The 16,480-nt window shown below is 36.1% G+C and overlaps 1 protein-coding gene across 3 annotated transcripts in view; it reads right to left on the bottom strand.

The window, feature by feature from the left end:
* HMCN1 (hemicentin 1) overlaps positions 1–16,480 on the bottom strand; it is a 506,773-nt gene that overhangs the window by 366,979 nt on the left and 123,314 nt on the right. For all 3 annotated transcript variants that reach the window (XM_036867831.1, XM_036867840.1, XM_036867846.1), the window contains exons 3-4: positions 5,481–5,639; positions 4,551–4,673 (exon numbers count right to left, since the gene is read on the bottom strand). In XM_036867831.1, coding sequence (XP_036723726.1) covers positions 4,551–4,673; positions 5,481–5,639 — 282 coding nt within the window. The remainder of the gene's footprint in view (positions 1–4,550; positions 4,674–5,480; positions 5,640–16,480) is intronic.

Below are 16,480 nucleotides of genomic sequence, written 5' to 3'. Positions count from 1 at the left end.
CTCTCCCACTCAAATTTATTTCCCAGCAACTGACAACTAGCCACCTGGTTTCTAACAAACACAATGGCACAATTTCCCCACTTTGAAAGCAAAATAACAACATTATGAGGATTATAACAATACTAGTTAACATTTATTGGGCACTTACCCTGTATCAGACCTGTGTAGAACATTTTACATGCATTATCTCATTTAACCTTATAACAACTTCCTGAAGTGTATAATTCTATTATCCTCATTTTACAAACAAGGAAACTGGGACTTACAGAGACCATGTCACAAAGAAATATAGAATTCTTATCAGTTAGAATACATTTATCTTTAGGTAACTTAATACTCAACTCTAACTGGCTTAAACAAAAAGATCACTTCCCTGATTCAGAGGCTTAGAGGTAGGATGGTCTGCGTGTTGACTTAAGCCAAAGGCTCTGGATTTTCTTAGCTCTTTACTCCCCCTCATATTTGTTTCATCTTCAGACTTGTATGAAGATGCCTGTACCAGATCTGGAATTCACATCCATGCAGGACAATATCTAGAAGACAACTTTTCCAAGACACCCTTAGCTAAATTTCCCTGCATCTCAGTGGCACAAAGTACATGAGATGACCTTTCCTGAACAACCTGGAAGGGGGATTGGAAATGCTACGGTTGACATATGAATTAAAGCCCATCCCTGTTGGCATCAAACTCCAGCTTATAAAAACGGACGATTTTAGCAATGCTTTTTGCTAGTCCTTTTCTGCCTAGCTAAAGTTAAAGATCAAAATATCAGCTGATGATCTGGGAGAAAAACACTATTAAGATTACAGTGGGTTAAATTTATGTTATATATCTATATCTATAAAATTTTCTGTAATTCACACCAAATTTTTTAAATTGTTCCTATAAATTATTTGGTAATTGTCAGAATTATTAGGACTACAAAAAATATGCATTACCCCATTTGTTTAATAAGTAAGCCTGTACCTCTGTAGGACTCATATTCTCCATTTAAGACAACAGTATTTTCTTTTCTTTTTTTTTTAAAGATTTTTTTTTTGCTGTGGACCATTTTCTTTTTCAAGTCTTTATTGAATTTGTTACAATACTGCTTCTGTGTTTTTTTTTAATTAATTTATTTTTATTATTTTTATTTTATTTTTGGCTGCATTGGGTCCTTGTTGCTGTGCACGGGCTTTCTCTAGTTGCGGTGAGCGGGGGCTACTCTTCGTTGCAGTGCACGGGCTTCTCATTGCGGTGGCTTCTCTTGTTGCAAAGCACGGGCTCTAGGTGTGTGGGCTTCAGTAGGTGTGGCGCACGGGCTTAAGTGCTCCACAGCATGTGGGAACTGCCCGGACCAGGGCTCGAACCCGTGTACCCTGCATTGGCAGGCGGATTCTTAACCACTGGACCACCAGGGAAGTCCCGACAACAGTATTTTCAATTTTGCATAAATCAATTTTCTCTGAGTATATGAATATAGAGTTACATTTATGGGACAGACGAGCTTATATTCTAGCTCTATGGCCCAACTCCTAAAAAAATCCTATGGTTCTCCCTAAAAGTTTACCCATTTGTTTTGAGAACTTCCAAGTTATGCCTGACTGCTCACAGCAGGTTCAAGCAACTGTTCTTGCAAATGCTCTAGGTGCTGACCACGGCCATGTCTCTTCTCACCTCTTCTCTAGTACCTTCTGCTGAGAACCACTCTGCCCACTGGGCACGGTATCCTCTGCTGGCAGCAATGCCCCATCTGTCTACACTGAACACCACTGCCACTTCTCCCAAAAGCCTCACAACCCCCTAAGCGGATGGGATCCCCATTGATGCAAGAGAGAATGTTGCTTTTCCTCACTTATGCCCTACTTTGTGCTGATGATACTGACTGTACCCCAGAGTCTTACATAATTCCAGGTTAAAAAGCAACTCCAAATAGTGGCCTTTCTTTTTTTTTATTGGAGTAAAATTGCTTTACAATGTTGTGTTAGTTTCTGCTGTACAATGAAGTGAATCAGCTATATGTATACCTATATCCCCTTCGTCTTGGACCTCCATCCAACCCCCCATTCCACCCATCTAGGTCATCACAGAGCACTGAGCCGAGCTCCCTGTGCCATACAGCAGATTCTCACTAGCTATCTATTTTACACATGGTAGTGTATTTATGTCAAACCTAATCTTCCAATTCGTCTCACCCTCCCATTCCCCCCATGTCCACATGTCCATTCTCTACATCTACATCTCTATTCCTGCCCTACAAGTAGGTTCATCTGTACTATTTTTCTAGATTCCACATATATGCGTTAATGTATGATATTTGTTTTTCTCTTTCTGACTTACTTCACTCTGTATGACACTCTCTAGGTCCATCCACATCTCTACAAATGACCTAATTTTGTTCCTTTTTATGGCTGAGTAATATTCCATTGTATATATGTACCACATCTTCTTTATCCATTTATCTATTGTTGGACATTTAGGTTACTTCCATGTCCTGGCTATTGTAAACAGTGCTGCAGTGAACATTGTGGTACATGTGTCTTTTTTGAATTACGGTTTTCTCAGGGTACACGCCCAATAGGGGGATTGCTGGGTCAGATGGTAGTTCTATTTTTAGTTTTTTAAGGAACCTCCATACTGTTCTCCATAGTGGCTGTATCAATTTACATTCCCACCAACCGTGCCAGAGGGTTCCCTTTTCTCCACACCCTCTCCAGCATTTATTGTTTGTAGATTTTTTGATGATGTCCATTCTGGCCAGTGTGAGGTCGTCATGGTCAAGCTCAGTGTATGGGATGGGACAAGAAACCCAGTTCCTGAGACAGTCCTGCACTCTGCTCCAACTCTTCTCTTCCCAGGCTCCCAAATTCTCATGCAGATGTTTATTCAAATAACTGCTAAGGGCTCAGCAGTTGAGTAGTTGTCAGACCCGCCCAGGCATTTCTGGATCACTACAGTGGACACAATATGGACTCAAGCCATATATCGCTCTAAGGCTGTTTTTTGCAAGAAAAAAAAACGTTTGGACTAGAGTAACCTCCCAGGTTTGTATATCACATATTAATAAAAAATATTTTTGCTAAAATGTTTATTCTAGAAATTTGCAATGTCCTATTAGGTCCACCATGATGTAATAGGAACTCTTTAGTTATAAGAGGACTACTGAACCATTTCTTTCAAGACAAGGAAGTTCGTCATGAAATTCATAGAACCTGTATATTGACTATATTCCCTGTGCTGTCCATTACATCCTTAAACTTATTTATTTTATACTTAGTAGTTTGTACCTTTTAAACCCCTTCATCTATTTTGCCCCTCTCCCCCACCCATTCCCCTCTGGTAACCACTAATTTGTTCTCTGTATCTGTGAGTCTGTTTCTGTTTTGTTACATCTGTTTGTTTTATTTTTTTAGATTCCACATATAAGTGAAAATATACAGTATTTGTTTTTCTCTGTCTTACTGTACTAAGCATAATATTCTCCAGGTTTTATATATATGTATATATATATTTATACATATATATATAAAATCCTGTCCTATAAAGAGAAACCCATATTTTTAGCTCACATCAGAAACTTAAATATTTACCACATATTAGATCACAAAGAAAGAGGAAAAAAAGAAAACATAAACACACATACATCTACATATATGTACATATATATGAGTATGTGTTAAGTATATGTGAATATATATATACAGTCAATCATGCTTGTTATCTTTCAATCAATAGTTGAAAAATTGTTCATTAAGAAAAATTTTAAATAATACTAATTGCAGTAATGACAAACAAACAAACAAACAAAATATAGAATTTTTTTGATACACTGACCACATCAAATCAAATGTGAATTATACCCATGTAAAATCTTATCTTTGTTCTGGCATGTTCCTAGAAACTTAAGTGGGAGCCAAATAAATAAATAAATAAGTAAACAAAATTTTATCATCACAAGTAAGGTCAAGGCAAGGTAACAAAAAGAAAGAAATAATCATGACAATTAAATATATCTCAAACACTTCTTTAGAAAGTACCAAGATTTTCTTAGCATATAAGTTATAGATTTTATTATCATAAAAATTTTTAGATAAGTATATAGTTACTGAGTTATAGTTTTTTACTTTTAATCTTAGAGATCAAACTTCATTAGAATTTGGCTTAATAACTCATTTTTATATTCTACTTCAGTAAACAAATGTAAAATGAGTCAAGTAAAAGTCAAATCAAGCCTCATTTTACCAGTTATCCACAAGCTGTACATCAGAAATACAAACTGACCTTACTAAACAACAACAACTACAAAAATTTTCAAGTTCCACTAAATGAATTTTAAATAAATATATGCTTAAATCTAAATAATTTATCAGTATAGCATAATACAGTCTAGAGATAAATACCAGATAAATCTATGTTTCTCCACATTGCTTTAATGACTTTACTGACCTGTGGGGAATGGGGGAAAATTTTGTTTGTTTGTTTTTGAAATCAAAACTGACACAATTAGGTTTGCCTAACTGATGTTGGTAAGGTAGCTGGTAATAAAGTAGACCCACTTTATTAAACTGACCTCATTAACTTGTTTTTTGTCCAGATGGAACACTTGACCAGAACTTGTAGAGGCAATTTCTTCATAGACTCTATATCCAATATGGCCCCTGTCATCACAATCTCCAGTGAGCACAAATACCACCTATGATTTTTGAAAAAAGAAGATAGTTTAAAGGGTTCTCAGAAATCAATATATATTTATTGAGCACTTACTATGTATTAACATACTACCAGGCAAGTGGAAGATATATAGATATAGATATGCATTCTACTGGTTCTAAGCCTGCACTCAAGAGGCCTTGGGTATTTCCACTTGCTCTCTAGTGTTTCTGCCTTGGTCATGAGAAGAACATGCCTAAACTAGCTTCCTGGTCTCAGAAAGAGGCTGAGAAACCTGCAAGGCAGAGCCAAGTCACCCCAGAGATCACCTAGATAAGCCAAACCCAAACTATGCCCAGATACACAAGTGAGCAAGCATAGCCTAGCATAACTGAAACCTGCAAACATGTGAGAAATAAATGATTATTGTTTTAAGTCATTGAGAGAACAGCTTGTTATGCAGCAATAGCTAACTGATACAATGAGTAACTGACTCAGACAAGATTCCACACAGGAGGTGATATTTGAAATACAGGCCTTTTCTGTCAGGGCTATGTTTTTGTCAGTTATAAGGATAAGATGGTAACAAGCATCTTAATTAAACCCTAATCATTTCTTCTCCATATTATGAAACAAGGCATTCATATGCTATATACAAATATCACATATCCATTTAACATGTTTAGATTAAATGACGCATACATATTGGAGTCCATATATATGGATCAATAGTTGTAATTATTGGCATTTGTCACACATAGTATAGTCAGGGAGGGGAGGCAATCTCTTGTATTTCTTACAGCTGTGTTCAGATGGAAAATTCAGTGGTGGGGAGTTGATTCCTACTCACTTGTGACTGTTTCTGTTGGATAAGCTGCAGCACCTCATGAGTGAGCCGATAATCCTTGGACCGTGCATCAGTGAAAACATAGATGAAAGAACCAGGAAGAGAAATTTCCAAGGCAATTTTTATAGCTCCAATACTCATTTCTGGACAATCGCCACCACCCTGTTGAGGAGCAGTGAGAAAAAAGTCAATTATTTCGTTAGCAGAAAAGAGACCTTAGTTATTACAAGTTGCTGTAGGAGTTCTAGAACTGAGCGGTTGTCTTCACTTTTATTTTCTGTCAGTTTGCCACTGGATTAACCACTTTGGTTACAAGGAGATGGAAAAGATATAAAGTGATGCAGAGATAGAAAAACGTGTATTTATGGATAAATTAAAAATTCACCCATATGATCCTACAATCCCATTCCTAGGCACATATCCGAAGAAAACCATAATTCAAAAAGATACATGCACCCCAATGTTCACTGCACCACTATTTACAATAGCCAAAACATGACAGCAACCTAAATGTCCATCGACAGATGAATGGATAAAGAAGACATGGTGTGTATGTATATACAATGGAATATTAACCGTAAAAAAGAATGAAATAATGCCATTTGCAGCGACATGGATCGAACTCGAGATTATCATACTAAGTGAATAAAGTCAGACAGAGAAAGACAAACATCATATGATATCACTTATATGTGGAATCTAAAAAAAAATGATACAAATGAACTTACATACAAAACAGAACTAGACCCACAGACAGAAAACAAACTTATGGTTACCAAAGGGGAAAGGGGTGGGGGAGGGATAAATTAGGAGTCTGGGATTAACATATACACACTACTATACATAAAATAGATAACCAACAAGGATCTATTGTATAGCCCAGGGAACTACACTCAATATTTTGCAATAACCTATATGGGAAAAGAAACTGAAAAAAATAGATGAATATGTATATATAACGGAATCACTTTGCTGTACACCTGAAACTAACACGACATTGTAAATCAATTGTATTTCAATAAAAATAAGTAAATAAATTAAACTTAAAAGAGTCAGGAAAAGAAAAAAATAATAAAAATTCACCAAAAATACAGAAAATAATAGAAATTGTTATATGCTTTTTAACTAATATTGATTGACTCCCACTCTCATACATGACTATTTTATACATTCCCTCTTTCCTTATCCCTTCTCACTCTTATTTGATGACTTTTCTTCTACTGTACTGAGAAGACAGAAGCAATCAGAAGAGAACTTTCGTAAACTTCCGCACCGATACCAATTAACCTCCAGCAACAGCAGGCACATGCCCTGCCTTCATGGTGAAGGAATCATTTACACTCACAGCTTAGGCTAACTTCTCACCTGGGCCTAATCAAGGACATGGCTCCTATGGCTGTCCCTTCTCCCCACTCCATTGTCAAACATTCCCTCTTTACTGGATCATTCCCACCAGCAAACAAACACACTGTTTCATCTCCTATACCCAAGTTTCTGTCCAAATGTGACTTATCAGATAAGCCTTCCATGACCACCTTATATAAAATACACCCCCTCTGTCACTCTTTTCACTCTGCTTCATCATTACTACTAACACATGATCTCTGTGTTTTATTTTCTACTCGATTAGGTTCAGTATACCTTCCTAAACAAAAATAGTCCTCACCCTAAGAGGAATTCTTGTCACACTTATTTCCTTCCAATACATGTGAATTGATAGATAAAACTGTGAGCATGCTGTAATTACCATTTTATACATTATATTTTAAATTTAGAGCTATATCCTACTTATGTTATCATGTCATCAATGTTCTTCAAAATCACAGGTTTTAATGATTGTATGATATTCTGTCTACATCCCATAATTTAGTCAGGCATTTCTCTATGGTTAAATATTAAGTCTCTTTCAAATTTTCCTCTGTTATAAATAAATACAAATCTATTATAGATATGCTTATATTTATAATATATATAATATATTATAGTATTTTTTTTTCTCATGTCTGATTATTTCCTTAGATGTCAATAACTACAGGGCCAAGGAAATGGACTTTCAACCAATATGTTTTGAGCAATGAATAACTGCTAAACACCCTGCAAGGATTTAGGTACACAAAGATGAATAAGCCAAAGTATCTTGTCCTTAAGGAACTCATGCCTAGAAAAGACAATCAAATAAAAAAGCAGGGCAGCTTGGGATCCTGGGGGGCCTCGTGTTTCCACGGTCCACTAGAACTCAGTGAGTAAGAGCTCTTTCTCAAAAAAAAAAATAATTACTTGATGAAAGGTATAAGGTTTTACCTCTAAACTCTGAAGATTCTACTTGATTCTCCTATTGGGGCTTTCCCTAGGCTCCAAACAATCTCTGATTCTGATACAGATACCCTGAGCACCACAGATCTAATCAGGGTCATAAGAACCAAGCACTAGAATTGTTTACACTTTAGCCTGGACCACCTGAAGAATCTTTTCTTGCACTGGATGCCACTCAGTACTTACAGCCTTTAAACATCATTTATTCAATGAGTTGGAACTGAGCACCAACTATTACAAATTACTTCTAAAATTGAGACACCCATTAAATATTATGCCACTTTCTTAATAGTAGACGGCTGGACACTGCAGTAACTTTCGAGAAGATAACAGTTACCGACTCCCAGAAATTTTATTGAGTTAGCAGTTCCTTCTATTTTTTCAGTAAATATCTCCTATCCTCTTTTACTTATGTGCATTTTCACAGGATCTAGCTTAACAGATAATACTGTTCTCAAAAACTTGTATACTTGTATCTTCAGACTGTACTTATCTCCCAAATTCCAATTTTCTATTTACAAGTGCTTGTTAGACATCTACTCCTAGACGTTTTACAGGTGTCTACAATTCAGTGCATCTACTATGGAACTCACCGTATTTTCCCCAACCATATCTTCCCTATTTTTGTTAATGGTAGCATCTGCCTAGATGTTCAGTTCAAAACCTGAGTCATCTTTGACTCCTCCCTCTTTCTTCACCTAATCAGTGGTCAAACCATTTTCCTTCTACACCCATCATGAATCTGTCCCCTCCCTTCCTCTTTACTTCCTACAATTCACTCTTATCATTAATTTTATTATAAGTATAGCCTCCTATCTAATCTGCTCTTCCTACCACCAAACTTAATATTTCCTGAAGTAAAGAGCCGTCTATATCACGTTCCTAGTTAAAATCTTTCACTAACCACTGTGTTGGATCAAATTATCTTTCTGGCTTTCTATCTCCTGATGCTCCCTCTTCAAAAATCGCTTCCTTGGTAATTAGACTTACCTTGGTGATCATTGTGAAATGTACAGAAATATTGAATTAATATGTTGTGTAACAGGAACTGTGTTATAGGTCAATAATACTTCAAAAACAAACAAACAAACTCACAGAAAAAGAAATCAGATTTTGGTTACCAGAGGCAGGGGGAGGGGGAATTAGATGAAGGCAGTCAAAAGGTACAAACTTCCAGTTAAAAGTAAGAGAAGTACTGGGGATGTAACATACTACATGATAAATATAGTGAACACTGCTGTGTGTTGTATATGAAGGTGGTTAAGAAAGTAAACTTTAAGAGTTCTCATCACAGGGAAAAATTTTTATTCTATTTCTTTGGTTTTATATCTATATCGGATGATGACTGCTTACTAAACTTATTGCGATAATCATTTCATGATGTATGGAAGTCAAATCATCACGCTGTACACCTTAAATTTAATACAGTGATGTATGTCAATTATATCTCAATAAAACTCGAAGAAAAAAATTGCTTCCGTTAATCTGAGGCTATTTCCTGTTCTTTAATTATGCCCCTTGCTTCACATCTTAATTCCTTTAGTACTTTCATTCAAGTAATCTTTCTTCTGCTGCATCTCCACCATCAAACATTCCTTACCGATGTATGCATGTCTAAAATCTGCCATTTTCTATAAGCTATTTGATGGCAGGAACTGTGTGCTAAGTCCTTGAGAACTCAGTTCATAGCATTTGCTGACGTACAGTAATTATTGAGTAAATATTTGTCAAATTGAATTATTTTCCTTCCAAGGTTGAGATACTATGCCTTCCCCTCTTTAAAATGTTCTCTTTTCTCCCATTCAGATGTACTTCCTCCCTCTTCAGATGTACTCTAATTTGCTCTATTCTTTAATAATGAAACATATTTTCCTTGGCATAACAGTTATTTGGAGGGATTACCGTGTGCAGCAAATGCCCCTGAGTGAGCATTTGTGGGCTAGGAAAGTGGGAAAAAGCTACTGGGCACATTGGTAACTTTAGTATGTTGGATAGGAATAATTTTTACTTGTAGCCAACTCTACATATCTGTAATGAATATTCTGGACTGCTCAAAAATGTATTCGATTCCTACTGTATTTTCAGCAGCTTAAGCAAAAAACAATTTCTCACCTGCACTTGACATTGTGCACCTGAGTGGAATCACAATATAAGTTATCCATTCCACAGCATTTGTTAAATGGCCAAGTACACAATAATGCTCTGTGGTAAATAACTCTATGGAGAGATGAATTGCTTTCTGCTCATTGTCACCTAGTGTCAAGGGGCTAGGAGAAGTCATCTGTCTGTGGGCCAAAAATCAGAACAGCTAAGTCAATCTTCAGAGATACTTGTTAGGAATGGCAAGAATGATAAATCTTGTCCAGTTACTGAGTGGAGAACAATCTTTGAGCCACTTGACTTGCATTCAAATTTACTCTAAGAGAACCTCGGGATGCTCATCCCTCAACATCACCCAGCAGTAGACTCTAAAGACCACTAGAATCCTTGGAAGTTTGCCTATGTCATTGTACATGTAGGTTCTTGAAAAGAAAAATAAGCTTCTTTTTTCCAAAAGAAGTTAACATATAATGTTATAGCCTTATAAAAGGTCCCTCTCTGATACTTGAGTTTAATTTTCTAATCATTTTAAATCATAAGTAACCATTAAAATGATCTATAAAAGGAAGACTTCAGATATGTGCTATCTACTATAGTAGCCACTAACTAGCCTTATGTGGCTACTGAACACTTGAAATAAGATTAGTGAAACTGAGGAACTGAATGTTTTATTTTATTTTAAAATTTAAATTTGAAAACTGAAGTACTGATTTTTATCCTGATGACATGTTAAATTGATAATATTTTAGATATAATGGGTTAGATTATTTAAATTAATTTCAACTGTCTTTTAAGATTACATATGTGGCTCACATTCTACTTTTGTTGGACAGCACTGCTTTAGAATGATATGTTTGGTTTAGTTATGTAGGCTTCATTCTAGACTATTATTTGTAAAGCTGTTGATCTGATCTAAAAGTCTTCCATGAACTTTGCTTCCTGGAAGAAGTTATTAGAAACAAAAATTCAAGTTGTTTTAATTTACTAAGGTTTAGGAATCAAGCTAAAATCTACTCCAAAAATCTATAAATCACTTACTTTGTTTAAACATACACATACACACACACACAAAGTTTATAAATAAAGTTTTTATATATTTACATAAACATATAAAATATCTTAGAAACTTAACTCACAGGTTCGCTAATAGTGTTTCCCAAATCATTAACTGATCTTCTGATCATTAAATTTAGCTAAAAGGTAAATTTGTCAGAACAGGACTGAGAACCATTGTCAAAACGTCCATGCTTATAAATAAGCCTAACAAAGTCAGATACTTTAGGTTAATTTGGGTCAAATTCATGTACAGATTATAAAATTAGTGCAATGGGATTGTCACTGAAATTATAAAAACAAACTGTTTTAAGTTTTTAGTTCCAAACTTAAAAAAAAGGTAGTCCTTTAAAAGTCTTAACATTTTCTGTTTTGACCTGAATACCAAATGGATAAGTAAAATAATATTCTACAAAACATCTATGATGAAGAAATTTGGAATAGATGAACGTGAATCTATGAAAAGTCTCATTTATTTAACTGATACTTTGTTGGTGATGACACTCTACTTGTATTAACTCAATGGATATCGATTGTGCACCAAGCACTGAGACGGTATTATCACACATGCTCCGCTATTTATGCTTTACATCAATTGATGGAGGAGGTAGCATTTTTAGCATATTTTATTGACAGAGCACTAAATCTTGAAAACCCTTTTCCCAGGATCATACAACCAGTACGTGAAAGAGCAGGGATTAGGAACTCAATTCTGCCTGGCGACACGCAAACAGCAGTGTGGCATTTTATTTCCTCATCTACTTCTGTGGCTGCAAGCAGCTTGTCAGGGACACTGTAAAAGCAGCAGAAGAAAGATTCTCCTTCTTCTGGATGGCCACAGAATATTGTTCATTCTATTATAGCATTCGCTGACTTGTCCGTATAACTTATCTGCTTCCTCCCACTAGATCATTGTTCCTTCGGGAACTTAGTAAGTGTTCCATTGTTGTTTGATGAATGAATGGATAAGTGAATGAATAGTGTGTAAATGGGTGAATGAGACTGTGCAAAGCAATCCTGACACAATCTAGACACACTCGCTGTATTCAGTCTGAGCTTTGCTCAAGCCTGGACCATCTCAAGTAGTAAAATTCCAGAGCTAAGTCTCCTGAAAATACAAGTGCCAAAAGTTGTTCTTTAAGTAAGCAATACATATATGAATATATATGTGTGTGTGTGTGTGCGCGTGTGCGTGTATATATATATATATTCTTGTGATATATAAAACTAACTCCCCCCACGTCTCCCCTCTCCCCCTCCTCCCTCTTCTTCCCTCTTATCTCTCTCTCTCTTTCTCCCTCCCCACCTCCCTCCCCCCACCCTGCATCATGAGGTCAATTTTTATATTTAACAGAAAACAAACACAGCAATGTATATTCATCCCCCGAAACCACATAAACCTGCACAGACACATGAAAATGAAAGTTGTGAGGGAGATAAAGTTGCATAATGCATTGAATTGCATAATTCCCTAAAGGTATATAAGAAGGGCCTGACTTTGTTAACTTAGAGTTTTTTATTTGAATTCTGAAATATAACTAATTTGTATCAGTAGTTTCATTCATCATTTTGTCTTTATAATTCTACTGATGGCAACAACTTACCAAGTTGCCAAAGACACTTCAGATAGAAAAAAATGTTTACTGAAAAAAGAGAAGTATGTGCCCTTTCACAGGAAACACTGCTCTTGAAATTAAAGGGAAAAAAATGGTAACCTCAGAATTACAGTGATAATTATGTTCAGAAAATAAATTCCTGTCAACAAGATTAAATAAGAATGAATAGAAATGCTATCAGTCAAGGGAGTAATAAAACAGATTACCATGCTGTCTTTTCTAAATACAAGACAGTGTGGGAGTGGTACTGGAAGAAACTGAACCTTTAAACCCTGAGAGGAGTTGGAGAAAAATGAGGTCTCTGTCCAAAACCTAATGGGAAAACGCTCATCAAACAAGGGATCAGAGAAGGAAGAGGGCTAATCTCAAAGCAGGCCCTTGCCCATGCCTTATTATTTCTCTTCCAACCCATTTCAATTCTTCTATTCTCATCAGCTATTTTCAATGAATTAGTGTTTATACCAGTTGTTTTCCAGTTACGCCTAATTCTAAGCAATCAAAAAATGAAACATTTTTGGTAGGCTCATGCCTGAGTCCAAAAGAATGTCTATTGGCATTACAATATTTACCCTTATTCTAACATGACTACAACCTACTAAGCCTAGTTTCAGAGTCAAACTGTATTTTCCTTTCACATGGAACACCCATTGTTTTGGATGTCTTATTTGCATAATTTTCCCTTTACATATAAAATTTATAAATGAAACTCAGTTACAAGCTGAACAAAAGTTTACCACCCTCAGTTCTCTTTCTAAAAATACAGCTGTGCGATTCTATAACCCAGAAAACAGAATGTACATGTGGAAACCACTAAATTACATTGAATTTAATTAAAGTTGCTCCCAATCAAGTATAAAGTAAATCAAAATGACTGTAGAATCCTAATGCATCAGTGACATTTGGTATTCATCACTTGTAGAAAATACAGCAGGGATGTACTGAGGGACAGAATATTTCAGAGCCCAAACTTCAAATCTCCATAATCAAAAAAAGAAAATACCGCATCCCAGGCAGTCCACCATGCTGCCCTTTACTAGTCTGAAGAAGGTGGAATCCAAATCAAGGCATCAAAGAACTGCTGATCTCAATTCCAGGAATATTAAAGGTTAACAATGACAACCCTTTCCAGGCTTTCAGGTTATCACCTGTCAGTAGTAGGAGTCTAACTCTTCAGAAATTGATCTTTCCATTTATTGGAACTTATTTCATGTTGAGCCTTAAGAGGATATTCAGTTCACTTCCATTTAAATAATCATAAAGAAGAGACTATGTACCAGACGCTCAATATCTTGATTAATAAATCAGAAAATAATGTGCCTTCATACCTTAAAACATTTCAAAAGCTTCATAATTTACATGAATTATAATAGACCATGGTCCTTTCAAGAGGGAAACAGCGTGGAAGCAACCAAGCATAACAAAAACACCACCGAATAGCTTCTCATGATCAGGAGACATATAGAAGTGTGCAGGGTTACCTCCAGGCAAAAATGGGAAACTGCAAAATGATATCTTGGAATTCTCAGTATCCATTTCAGTAATCCTCCTCTTCTCTGCTACTTAAGAGAATTCCCTCCTCCTTCAAGGATTCTGTACCTTTTTATTGGGACCTTTTCTTTTCCCATCAAATTAAGACACTGCCTTGGTCTCTGGTTGGAAAGGACTCCTGGTCTCCAAATGTCTCTTTGAGAGAGATTCAAATGTCTCTCTTGTTTGCTCAGTGAGAAGGAGCCAGAAGAGGGCAGGGGCATGGTCTAAGGAGGCCCTTGTAGCCAATCATCATTTGCTTATTCAAGGGCTAGGCATTCACCCTGCTTGCACTTCCTCTGGGAAGGCTTTCTTTCTTCCTGTCTTCTCTCTGCTATGACCCTTCTCTACCTTTCCTCTGTACTACCTCAGACTCTACCTGCCCACTTTCTCTTCCTTTCTGTTCCAACATTCACATATGGATTTTACATGCTTTCCAGCACATTTGGCATTATCTTTGTTACTAATTGAAGAAGTTGTAATGTTGTGATTCTTTTTATTTAAAGTGATAAAAATATATTTATACTATGTAGGTTATAATAGGTCTTCATGAAAAAAATTAATAGAATGTATTTTTACTAATAAAATCATTATAATTTGTGAATATTACCTTTATATAGAAGTTGGAGATAGATAAGTTTGTTTGTTTTTTTTTTAGAACAAGTAAGTAGTCATTAAACAAAATTGGTGAACTAAGATCTAGGTCATCTCAAAGGAGGAGACTAATATATAGAGAGAGTAGATAAATGAGGAATTTTAAAAATCAACATGAATATAGAAGAATGGAGACCCGGTTTAAAGTTTGCATAAGGAAACCTGAGGGACTTAGCTGGTGACTGGACCAGTATTCAGTAATGGGATACTCCTGCCCAAGAAAGCCTGTATCAGCCTTGAACACCAACAGAGGCTCCCAGATATTGCTCCACAGGAGCCCCAGGTATCATCTGCTGAGGAAGGCCAGTGCTATCAAATCTCTAACTGATGCTAGTTCATGCCTGTGGTACTGATAAGTTTCTGGAAGGGATCCGAACATCTGAAGGGATAACTGAACAAATAATATGCAAAGTCAATACCAAAACCAAGACTCTACTAGTCTTCTTGAGACTTTTTCAAGGCCTAAGAAGAAAAAAAGATGGCTTCTTGAGAACTGCTTCAGATCAATTTGGATTGAGAAGAAACTCTTTAATTTTCCTTAAAGAAACTCTTTAATTTTCCATTTTGTTGAAAGTGAGGTTTATAGGTTTTTTCTAGGAGTCATGGCTTTAGATCAAGAAACATTCTCCCAAGAAAAACATTTTGACCTCCATCCTTACCATCACCTAAAACCTGACAAAATCAGGTATAGTACTTATTGTGGGGAACAGAGCAATCCCTTGATTGACTTAATAGCATGAATGGAATAAATCCAGTCATCATAGGTCAAAGGAGTCCTCTTCCTAAATGTTATTCTGTCACATATATTTGCAATATTTACTCCACAATGACTTATGTATGTACCCTTAAGAACATCCCCACACATCCACACTTTGAAAAGAAAATCAAGAAATGTCCCATCATAATCCACACCCACCCCATTCTAAGTGTGTGTGTATTCTGCTTTGAAAAAGCAATGCAACGGTCAGAATACCCTTCTATACTCTTTGTCCTTTGAAGTGCACACAAAAGATCATTAAGAAATCAGCCAACTCTTTGCTTCTGGATAGGAATACCAGGATGGACAGCTAGAAAGGAGCCAATCATTCCCACTCGGTGCCCTCCAGTCACTTATTTTAGTCCCCATCCCTCACTTCTTGGGAATACAGGATTGTTTGTCCCTCAGAGAATTTATTACCCTAGCAGAAAACTCCAGCAGCAAACTAAAGTTTGAATAGATGCTTCATTCAGGCACCAAGAAGTTTCAACAATAAAAATAATCAAAACCGCCTACAAATACAACTGCAGGATAAACACTACCTTTCAGTCTCTTAAAATGCATCTTGTTCTTGTGTCTCTCCAAGGTGACTGTGAGGTTACACTTAAATAAGCTTACCACGCTAAGTAGCATGAACACATGCTGAGCAAAGGGAGTAATTTTCAATTTACAGTTATCATTCTCATTAGCTGCTCAGTAACTTTAGGTGAGCCAATAACCCAAAGTGACTGGAGGTAGAAGAGGAAGTCAAAATCTTTAAGAAATAAACTTGTTTCGTTGAGGATGAGACCAGCCCTAGACCTACATCTGTCTTTAATTCTCTACTTTCCTACTTTGAAGTAAAATACAAAGAGAAATTATATAAATAAACGTAAATTTGATTAGCTTAATAAGGTTACTTAAACCAATCTTTAGAAGAAAAGTAGCAAAGTGAAAAAGGACACTGGCTTTGACATTAAATACCTCCACTTTTGAGACTAGCC

The sequence above is a fragment of the Balaenoptera musculus genome, chromosome 1 (assembly GCF_009873245.2).
Source record: "Balaenoptera musculus isolate JJ_BM4_2016_0621 chromosome 1, mBalMus1.pri.v3, whole genome shotgun sequence".
Lineage (NCBI taxonomy): Eukaryota > Metazoa > Chordata > Mammalia > Artiodactyla > Balaenopteridae > Balaenoptera > Balaenoptera musculus.
The sequence above is the reverse complement of the archived record's forward strand: the minus strand, read 5'-3'. Positions and strand labels throughout refer to the sequence as shown.